Source organism: Tachyglossus aculeatus, chromosome 7 (assembly GCF_015852505.1).
Source record: "Tachyglossus aculeatus isolate mTacAcu1 chromosome 7, mTacAcu1.pri, whole genome shotgun sequence".
NCBI classification, from domain to species: domain Eukaryota; kingdom Metazoa; phylum Chordata; class Mammalia; order Monotremata; family Tachyglossidae; genus Tachyglossus; species Tachyglossus aculeatus.
In genome coordinates this window covers 45943411-45954606 of record NC_052072.1, presented here as the reverse complement: position 1 = coordinate 45954606, position 11196 = coordinate 45943411, and the positions used below count along the sequence as shown (strand labels likewise).

General features: G+C 45.1%; 1 protein-coding gene across 1 annotated transcript in view; it reads left to right on the top strand.

Moving 5' to 3' along the window:
• Nucleotides 1–11196, top strand: part of CROCC2 (ciliary rootlet coiled-coil, rootletin family member 2) — a 150296-nt gene that overhangs the window by 62601 nt on the left and 76499 nt on the right. Inside the window, 6 exon segments of the mRNA XM_038749439.1 lie at nucleotides 502–684; nucleotides 1951–2095; nucleotides 3743–3889; nucleotides 5883–6113; nucleotides 7207–7400; nucleotides 9952–10079. Coding sequence (XP_038605367.1) covers nucleotides 502–684; nucleotides 1951–2095; nucleotides 3743–3889; nucleotides 5883–6113; nucleotides 7207–7400; nucleotides 9952–10079 — 1028 coding nt within the window.

Sequence of the window (11196 nt, the reverse complement as noted above, 5' to 3'; positions counted from 1 at the left end):
TTTGCACTTAATAAATGCTATCATTATTATTAATTTATTTATCTATTTATTTACATTAACATCTATCTCCCCCTCTAGACTGTGACCTCACTGTGGACAGGAATATGTGTGTTGTTATATTCTACTCCACCAAGCAGTTAGCATTGTGAGCCCCATGGGGGATGACGTGATCTCCCTGTATCTCTCCCAGTGCTTAGAACAGTGCTTTGCACATTGTAAGCGCTCAATAAATACAATTGAATGAGTGAATAAACAGGTGGGGGTGGGTGCTGATATAGTCCTTAGTCACTACTCCCATTTCCATCCGCTGAGAGGCCCTCCTGCTTTGGACATACTCAAGGGTCCCAATTTCCATTTTCAATACTGCCAGCTGTCTCTTGCCTACAGTACCACCAATTTCTAGGATTGGGAGCTGATTTCCTTAGGCTTCTCCGACTCATGTTCTGCGTCAGCCCCTTCCACAGCGGGACACTAAAACGCCTCCCCCTCCCTGCCACTCAGGGAGAAGACAACCCTGGAAACTCTAGTGCAAGATCTGAACCACCAGGTGGGCGTTTCCCAGGAGGAAATCGCAAGGCTGAAGGCCGCAAACACGGACCTACAAAGGCATCGCCATCTTTTGGAAGAGCAGAAGGAGGAGATGGCCAAGAAAAGTGAGAGGAGCAGGAAAGAACTGGAACGAGGGTGAGTCTTTATCCTGAAGGTAACCATTTAGAGGGGGATTCTGAGCTGCAGAACATTAGCTGATTGAGGATTGGAGGCAACATGACGAATAAAGGACACCCAACATGGCCCTAGGTGGAATGAATTCCATTCTGATTCAGGGAATGTTCTCTTTCCTACTTAGATTGGTAGCTCCTAGTGGGACAGGACTGTGCCCAACTAGATTATCTTGTATTTACCCAGAGCTCAGAACAGTGCATTCATTCATTCATTCAATCTCATTTATTGAGCGCTCACTTTATGCAGAGCACTGTACTAAGCACTTGGGAAGTACAAGTTGGCGACTTATAGAGATGTCTCTATCCAGAAGGATAGAGAAGGGGGAGACAGACAACCAAACAAAACATGTAAAGGAAGCCCTTAACAAATATAATAATGATAATAATAACCTCAGCTTCTCATTTCTGCCCCTCAGATTTTCCATTTGAAATATGAAATAAAACTAGTCACTATCTACCTTTTGGAAAATGCACTGCCAACTTCTTTGGTAGGAAATACTCTGTTGATATGAAGGGTTGTTGTTTTGTTTTTTAAATAGTCATATTTCCAAAGCAGCTTTTCTAACACTATATAGTAAGATCTTAATAGAATGCCATAAACACAGTAAGACTTCAATAAATAATAATAATGATAATGATGGTATTTGTTAAGTGCTTACTATGTGCCAAGCACTGTTCTAAGCGCTAGAGTAGATACAAGGTAATCAGGTTGTCCCACATGGGGCTCACAGTCTTCAACCCCATTTTACAGATGAGGTCACTGAGGCACAGAGAAGTTCAGTGACTTGCCCAAAGTCACACAGCTGGCAGAGCGGGGAATCGAACCCATGACCTCTGACTCCCAAGCCCATGCTCTTTCCACTGAGCCATGCTACTTCTCTACCATGCTGTTCTACCAGCTCTACCACGCTGCTGTTTCAATACCATGGATTGATTGACCGAAAGTACAAAAACAGAGAAGCAGAATTTGAAATCCCAATGATAAAGATCCCAGCATTACAAGAGTTAAGAGCGCAATGTGCATTTATAATATTGATGCTAACTTGTTGATTTCGCAGATCGATATGACTAGGTGGTATTGCCCAAGGGCTTTGATGTCTTTCTACAGGAAGAAGTGGGGATAGAAGTTAACGGGGATGATAAGGAAGTTGATTGCCGGAGTTATGGGATGAAGACCTTAGGCCTCCCCTTTATTCTATTTTACTTCCTGTTTCTCTGACTCTTGCAGACAAAGATGCCTGGAGCAACTGGAAGAGCGAAGCTCGGGCCTGAAGAAGGAATTAGTGGTGGTAAGGGAGGCCCTGAACCAGGCCGCCTTGGAGAAGGAAGTCCTGGAAAGTGAGAAAGAAGGTTTAAGCAAAGCTCTAGCCCAAGTGAGTATGGTCTTTTAATGTCCTCATCAGCAATAGGCTCCAATGGAGTAGAGAAACAGAATTTCTCTCTGTTTTTCATTCTGCATCATGCCCAGGGTTCTCCTTTTGTTTTCACTGTTCTCCTGGTTGTCAGTCCACAGCCCACAGTCATTCACTGGTGGTAGCCTCCGGGAAGGGCTCACAGGAGCAGGAATTCTGCCGGTCCCTCAGGGACTGAGCACAGAATGCTGTGGCAGTGCCCAAGACCCCATTTCCACATGCTATTACAATAATAATAATAATAATATCTTGACTCTCCCACCTCATTAACCGCAGGGTCTAGAACAGTGCTTGGCACATGGTAAAACTTTCACAATTACCACAGTCATTATTGCCTTGACTTTGTAGAGTACTTACATTTTTTCCATCACCTCATTTCATACTCACAACAACTCTAAAATACAGAAGAGAAAACTGTGTCCAGAGGAATTCAGTGATTTGCCCGAGATTATACTGCAGGACTGTGGCAGAGCTGGAACTGAAAACCAAATCTCCTGAAAGCCAGGCCTAGGCTCTCTCCTAGTAATAGTGTTTGTCTCCCCATCTAGACTGTAAGCTCATTATAGGCAGGGAATGTGCCTGCTAATTCTGTGGTATTGTACTCTCCCAAGCACTTAGTACAGTGCTCTACCATTGATTGATTATTTATTAAGCATTTAATGAGTGCAAAGCCCAGGGCTAAGCCCTGGGAAAGAATACAGGAGTGAGAGTCAGGGTCCCTGGCCCTCAAGGAGCTTATTATGTTTTGAGTAAGGGGGGAAGGGGTCAGCAGAGGCGGGGGGGGTGGGGAGAGAAGGCTGGCGGATAGACACATAAGGAAGAAATAAAACAATAAGAACACAAAATTAATATAAAAGGTGAGGGCAGGGAAAATACAAAATAAAATATAATCTGTAGGGTTCTGCAGCTATAAGAGCAGACTTTCAAACTTCTTGCAGCTCAGAGTTCAACAGCCTTAGTCCAAATGCTGGTCACAACTGCAACCTTCCCAACATTCTCCATTCCGCTGCTGTTGCCTCTGCCCCTCTAGCAGAGATAAAGTCCCCAGGCCCCCTTCCTCTGCTTTTAGTAGTGGAGACCCTCGGGACACCCTGTACTCATAAAGAAGAGGCAGCTATGTGGGAATTCAAATCCCTCTAGACGACCCACCTGGATGACGCAGAATTAGACTTTACCGATAGAGCAAAGCAGATGTGATTTGAAAAGCAAAGCAGAGAACATATTCTAGTAACTATGTAAAGTTCATTGACTGAAATAGATTGCTAAAGCAAAAACGTTTTTCCACCTCATTATATTCCAGATACTCTGAATATATCAAATTCAACTAGACTTCAGGACCTGCATGCTCTCTGATTTTCAGCTCTAGCAAAATTCTCTAATGCCTCTCCATTTTTTGAAATGCTTTAAGTGTGGTTTTTCAGGAATTCTAGTGTCCTTACTATAAAGAGCTGGTAAGAAATTAAGGATGGCTGAGCTCCGAAGCAGAACAAGTGGTACAAGCTAAGAATCTCAGCTCCCGATTGTTTCGGAGCGAAGATTTATCCTTATCCAAGGAAGGTTTGGGAAACATAGAGCCACAGATGCTTGAGGTTTCTTTCCTGACCACAGGCTGAGTCCAGCACTGCTGAACTGGAATTGTTAATAACCAAGATGAGATCAGAGGATGCTGATCTGAGAGACTCCTTAGCCAAGATGGCAGCCTTGACTGAAAGTCTTGCTCAAGACAAAGTCAATCTGAACCACATTATTTTACAGGTAAAGAGTCTTAAATGTCACACACCTTGAAATGTGCCTGTACCCTTTGAGCACTTGGTAGTCACCCTACCCTCGGCCCCACAGTACTTAGGTACATATATGTAACTTATTTATTTATATTAATGTCTGTCTTCCCCTCTAAACTACAGGCAGGGAAAATGATGACCAACTCTGTTGTACTGTACTCCTCCAAGCACTTAGTACGGTGCTTTGCAAACAACAAGCACTCAATAAATACCACTGATTGATAGGCCGTAAGCTCCTTGAGGACAGCTTCGGTCTATGAACTGTAGTCTACTTTCTCAAGCAGTTATTAATCATTCAGTCAATAGCAGTAGAGTGTTCTGCACAAAAGAAATGCTCCATAAATATCACTATGATTGATTGAGAAACTGTCCTCTCTAATCTAAAATATACGTTGCTTTTAAAGAGAAGCAGTGTGGCTCAGTGGAAAGAGCCTGGGCTTTGGAGTCAGAGGTCATGGGTTCAAATCCCGGCTCCGCCACTTGTCAGCTGTGTGACTTTGGGCAAGTCACTTAACTTCTCTGGGCCTCAGTTCCCTCATCTGTAAAATGGGGGTTAAGACTGAGAGCCCCCCGTGGGACAACCTGATCACCTTGTAACCTCCCCAGTGCTTAGAACAGTATTTTGCACCTAGTAAGCACTTAATAAATGTCATCATTATTATTATTAAAGAGCAAGAAAGAAAACTATAAAACTGTGAGACTGTCAGATGTAGGTAGGAAATAAAGTAACATGCTTTATCTGGTGTCTTTACTATATCGATTCCAATCTCCCATTAGTACTTTCAAACTGAATTCTTCAGTGATGCATCTTCTCTTTAGGTGTCCTGGGAGTCATTGGCTTCCAAGAGAGCTCAAAGAGAAACCAAGTGATAGCAAATATTATGTGGTGGAGATGTCCCAGGAAATATTCTTGGAACATGACTGACTGAAACACTCACTTAAAATGAACAGAGTATCCCCTCCCTGATATGGGATTGGGCCCAGATTTCGATTTTGATTTCGGTAGATGAACACCGTTAACTGTCAAATGGATAATACTAATACTGTTGAATGAAAATGCCGATCATATGGAAAAGATGTTTATGGGAATACTCTTGGGTCAGTCAGATGGTCTAGTGAGCCCATGAGCTGAGGTTAGTTCCTACAGGATGTGCTTAACTCGTTTAAATCACGAAGGTAAAGCATCTGCTATTCTGGGGCTGCATTTGCAGAAAGTGCAGGTTGCGGTGATGAATTCAGGGTCCTGCTCTGACTTGATCCTGAGTGTCTGCATAGAGACTCCTGTTCTGATTTTGCCTTTCACCTCCAGCTTAGCATGTTGACTTTGTCTCAGTATCCTTCTCCATAACAGGGATGTGGCGGTACCAAGAGGTTACTAGGTGGATCACTAGATCGTGATTACAAAGGCTAAATCACAGAGTCTGAGGCTGATTCTCAGGCAAATTTCATCAACAGCCTGGATGGGCCTTAACATCTAGAGAAGTTTCAACTGTCCTTTTCCAAGTGGAGTAACTATCACTTGATAGGTGAATCAGATTTCTCTGAATTTGGCCTCCCTCTGTTGATACAGCTATCACATATAGGCTTCTTACAGCTGAATTCTACTGCCAAATGTACTTTTTGTCCTGGCTTTTCCTTCAAAGCTACTCCCTCAGTTTCCTGAAGAGTCAACAGTTCTGTTTCCTTTCTGGTCACTCCCAAAGAAACCATATTTAGAGAAATGTTCTCAAGGAGCCCTACTTGGTGATAGATAAAATCTTTCTATCACCGAGTAGGGCTCCTTGATAATGTTTACTAGAACATTTCATTATATCTCCTTGTGTGAGTGTAGCATCTCATCCTAGAATAGCACAAATCACAACAATTTCATTTGGAACCATATTGCCATCCAGTAAGGCCCTAGACTGCTTAGTGCCCTGGTTTTCTCTGAGCATGATCCTTGTTTTCTCTTCCGTGGGGTTGGGAAGATGGAGGAGGAGCAAAGCCTGCTAGTGGAACAGCAGCGGGAGCTAGAGCAGGAGCGAACGAGCATGAGGAAGCAGCTGACACACCTGGAACAGGAACTCGTGCACATCCGCACAGAGAGAAGAGGATTGGAGCAGACCCGGCAGGTGGAAGAGGAGAAACGAGAGAATCTGGAGGAGGAGATGGTTCTGCTTCGCGAAGAGAAAGTCCAACTGCATGAGCAGATTATGCAGGTGAGAATATAAGGCTGTCAGGAAGGCCAACACTGGGTGGATCAATGGAACACCTAGGTAAGTCCATCTGCCATCTCTTATGGCAGAGACAGGATGCTTGGAGAAACCGTCCGAAGATCGTCCTCATGGACATCCTTGCTCCAGATGGCTTGGAAACTATCATTTCCTCTACATCCCTGACTTTGTAGTAACCTATTATGAACCTTTCAATCTGTCCAATCCACTTTTGTATTTGCTGGTATTTTCAAACTGTACCATCTCCTGGGATAGTGAATTCTGTAGGTTTGCCACCCCCTGTGTGGAAAAGTGCGTATTTTGTTTGTTTTGAACTTAGCACCTTCAGGACATCTTGAGATGGGTTTCCTCTCATCTTCAGTCGGCCTAGTTGCCGGTCCATAGTTTTCTGTTTACTACTCAATCGATATCACTCAATCATATGTACTGAGCTCTTACTGTATGCACAGCACTGTACTAAGCACTTGGGACACTGTACTGCAACAGAGCTTTTTTGTTTTGTTCTTTTAATGGTATTTGTTAAGCCTTTACTATGTGCCAGGCACTGTACTCAGACTAGTGTAAATACAAGTTTATCAGGTTGGACACAGTTCCTGTCCCACATGGAGCTCAGTCTTAATCCCCATTTTACAAAGTAATTGAGGCACTGAGAAGTGAAGCGACTTGCCCAAGCTCGCACGGCAGACAAAAGTGGTGGAGCTGGGATTAGAACCCAGGACCTTTTGACTCCCAGGCTCTATCCATAGGGCCAAGCTGCTCACGTTCCCTGCCCACAATGAGCTTACTGTCTAGAGGGATACTAGCTTAGAGTCAGATACTCTATTATTTATTACTCTATTTATTTGTTAGACTGTGAGCCTACTGTTGGGTAGGGACCATCTCTATATGTTGCCAACCTGTACATCCCAAGCGCTTAGTACAGTGCTCTGCACACAGTAAGCGCTCAATAAATGCGATTGAATGAATGGATGAATGAAAAGGTACCCTCTCTACCCTCCCATACTTCCTCCCACTAGCACCTAGGAGAGACTCTTCTTTCTCTCTCTCACTCTCTTGTTTTCCTCTTGAATCCCTGAAGGTAAATGGTCAGAAACTTGCTCTGGAAGAACAGCTAGGGCAGAGTCAACGGGAAATGGAGGTGCAGGCCGACTCCCTTCACCAAACCATGCAGGACAAGGAGGAGATGGCCAAAGACAGAGCAAGGCTCTTGGTGGAGCGGGCAGCACTGGAGAGGCAAAATCGGATCATGGCTGAAGAGAGAGCTGCACTCAGGTACTCGTTTCTCCCGGCTCAGTTCAGGTCTTGATTATACAACCACAAGCGACTGTGGCTTTTTCTTTTCTGGGAAATCCAAGGATCATGAAAGATAACACTGGTATGACCTTTTTATCCTGGACCCACCCCCTCCAAAACTTCCCGGGCCGTGGTGATTCAAGTTTCTGGACATGATTCTGCTCAGATGGCCCAGGCATCTTCCTGAGAGGGGACCTTCTTCTTGCCAACTCAGCTTGTGGCAACTGTTGAAAGGCTAGTTGTACTGACCTCTTTGATGATGTGGAGACTTGTTTTTGCAAGATATTATTACAAAATGCTCTTTATGTAATTAGATGTTACCATCTTTTTCATTAGTTTGTTATTCCTCCCCAAAGCTCGATCAGAGTCAGTTCCTAATTACTGGTGGCATCTGTAATTAATTCCTTCACCTCATTTTAGCCAAGAACTTTGACCTCTTTCTCTACCACAACATTTAACAAGTACTCTCCCTAAATAGGCTGATGTGAGTCTCACCTTCTCTCCTTTTGCTACACTTTCCTCTTTAGGAGAGTTTAATGAGACAGAAAATGGTGGCTAATAGGAGGAAAAGAGGAAACCAGCTAGAAACCAGGATGAACTGGGTGACTGTCTGGGGTGATTTTTTTTATGGTATTTGTTAACAACCTACTATATGTCAAACACAGGTCTAAGTGCTGGGATAGATACAGGTTAATTAGGTTGGACACAGTCCCTGTCCCACAGGGGGCTCACAGTCTAAGTAGAAGGGAGAACCGGAGAACTGAGGCACAGAGAAGTTAAGCAACTTGCCCAAAGTCCCACAGGAAGCAATTGGCAGGTCAGGGATTTGATCCCAGGTCCTCTAACTCTCTGGCCCATGCTCTTTCCTCTAGGCCATGCTGCTTCTCTAAATTATAAGGGGACTGCTGATCAGGGAAAAATGGACCAGTATGGGACCCCCTGGAACTAATACCTCATAGAGGGTCCCAGAAATCAAGGCCTCATTGTGGACCCCTGGAACCGTGTCATGTGGGAGCACTGGAAATGAAGCCTCACAGGGGACTCCTTCTAGACTGTGAACCCGTTGTTGGGTAGGGACCGTCTCCATATGTTGCCGACTTGTACTTCCCAAGCGCTTAGTCCAGTGCTCTGCACACAATAAGTGCTCGATAAATACGATTGAATGAATGAGTCCCTGGTATTAATGGCTCACAGAAGACTCCAGGTACCAAAGCCACATAGGGGATCCCTGGAACTAATGTGTCATGGGGTGTCTTGAACCAAAGCCTCATGGGGATCCTGGAGCTAATGCCACATAGAAGACCCCAGGAACCAATATCTCACAGGGGGGCCCTGGCATTAATGCCTCATGAGGGGCCTGAAACAAGCAATTCATCACGGGGGAGCCCAGGAACTAATGCCTGAAAAGCTCAGATCAGGCGGCTGTGGGGGAGGGATCAATGGGGAGCTTGGTTAAGGAGTGGAACCACAGAACCAGCAAGTTGTTCGACACTTTAACCCTTCCCCTTGCCTTCCAAACCAAGCCTGAAACCGGTCCCACCTCCCAGGGGAAAGCCTGGTTCTGGAGGAAGCCTGGAAGCCTGAATCATTTGCCTGAGCCCTCCAAAGAGGTAGTAGTAGCTCTGAAAGAGAAACATAGTTTGGCTAACCCACAGCCAGGTAAACCAGTGTCTAAGTAATCAAGAGTCAACTATATCATTCTCCTCATTTGACAGCAAAGAAATATGGAGAAGTTAAGTTTCCAGTTTCCTGCCTAAGATCACAAGCAAATTACTGGTAGGATAAAAACACCCTCAGTCAGTCAGCATATTTTTTGAGTACTTACTGGGTGCAGAGCACTGAACTAAGCACTTGGAAGAGTACAATATGACAATGAACAGACACATTCCCTGACCACAGTGAGCTTTTATGTAATTGCTTTCGCTACCAATCTGTTGCCCTTTCTCCCTCCCCGTGGTAAGCAATACCTCTCAACAGCCGCCCACCAAATAGCAATCCAACTGCAATCGCTCTGCCCACTTCCACCAAGACAGATGTACACTGAACATAAAATATGTAAAAGGCAGTGAGTGAGGAAAGAAATTATTCTTTGCACCATGATACTGTCTTTGTCCAAGAATTTGAAGACCCTTTAAGGTCTTCATCATTTAACCAGTGGGAAATGTGAGGTTTGGAGAGGCTGAGTTATTTGTTTGGCTTCCACAGTGGGATTGGGAGAGAACCGGGAATTGGCTCCAGTCTCCTCACCCTCAGTTCTGTTCTTTAACTGGTGTGCTATGTTTCCCCCAGGAGAAGCCAATAACATGAAGGAAACCCTTAGTCACACAGAGGCCCTGGTTCATTTTCCAGGGGGTGTGGGGGATTAAACTGCTTGCTCTCTAAAGAGGCTTAATGCCATCCTTCTGGCCCAAGTGTGGCAGGCGTTCTTCCACATGCAGATATTTGAGTAATGCCCTGACTCACTAAGCAGCAAAGACCAGAAGGCCATTCCTTGGATTACTGGTTCTTGTTGTTTGATGATAAACTGCAGAGCTGAGAAGGATTCACTGGAAAACAGCCTCTTTGAAACACAGCAGCTGCTGGTCCAGCTGCAAGCCCGGAAGGACCAGCTGGAAGAAGAAAATCAAAGCATCCACCTAGCGAGACAAGCTCTCCAAGGTAAATGAGTCTCTTAACCCTCTGAATTGGCTTTCCATGGTGAGCAAAAGCTAATTTACTCCATCCCTCCTATGCCAGGTGAATCAAACCCCACGGAACCTGTGTAGAGACTGTAAGCTCACAGTCTGTGAGGGCAGGGAACATGCCAGTCAATTGTTGTACTGGACTCTCCCAGGTGCTTATTACAGTGCTTGGCACACATAAAGCACTCAACAGATGATAGCAATAATTACGATATTTGTTAAGCGCTTACTATGTGCCAAACACTGTTCTAAGCACTGGGGGAGATACAAGGTCATCAAGTTGGACACAGTCCCTGTCCCACATGGGGCTCACAGCCTCAATCCCCATTTTACAGATGAGATAACTGTCACACAGTTACACAGAGTACCTCAATCCCCATTTTACAGATGAGGTAACTGTCAGTTACACAGAGTAACACAGAGAAGTAAAGTGCCTTGCCCAGAGTCACACAGCAGACAAGTGGCGGAGCCGGGATTAGAACCCATGACCTCTTACTCCCATGACTGGCCAAGAGTTTTCAAGCAGAAACTCCTCACTCCCGGCTTCAAGGCTGTCCATCACCTCGCCCCCTCCTATCTCACCTCCCTTCTCTCCTTCTCCAGTCCAGCCCGCAACCTCCGCTCCTCTGCTGCTAACCTTCCGCTGTCGATCCCCGGCCCACATCCTTCCCCTAGCCTGGAATTCCCTCCCTCCACGCATCCGCCAAACTAGCTCTCTTCCTCCCTTTAAAACCCTACTGAGAGCTCACCTCCTCCAGGAGGCCTTCCCAGACTGAGCCCCCTTTTTCCTCTCCTCCTCCCCATCTCCCACCTCTGCCCTACCTCCTTCCCCTCCCCAAAGCACTTGTTTATATTTGTACATTTATTACTCTATTTTACTTGTACATATTTACTACTCTATTTTGTTAATGATGTGCATATAGCCATAATTCTATTTATTCTGACTGTTTTGACACCTGTCTCCGTGTTTTGTTTTGTTGTCTGTCTCCCTCTTCTAGACTGTGAGCCCGTTGCTGGGTAGGAACCGTCTCTCTGTTGCTGACTTGTTCTTCTCTAAGCGCTTGTACAGTGCTCTGCACACAGTAAGCACTCAA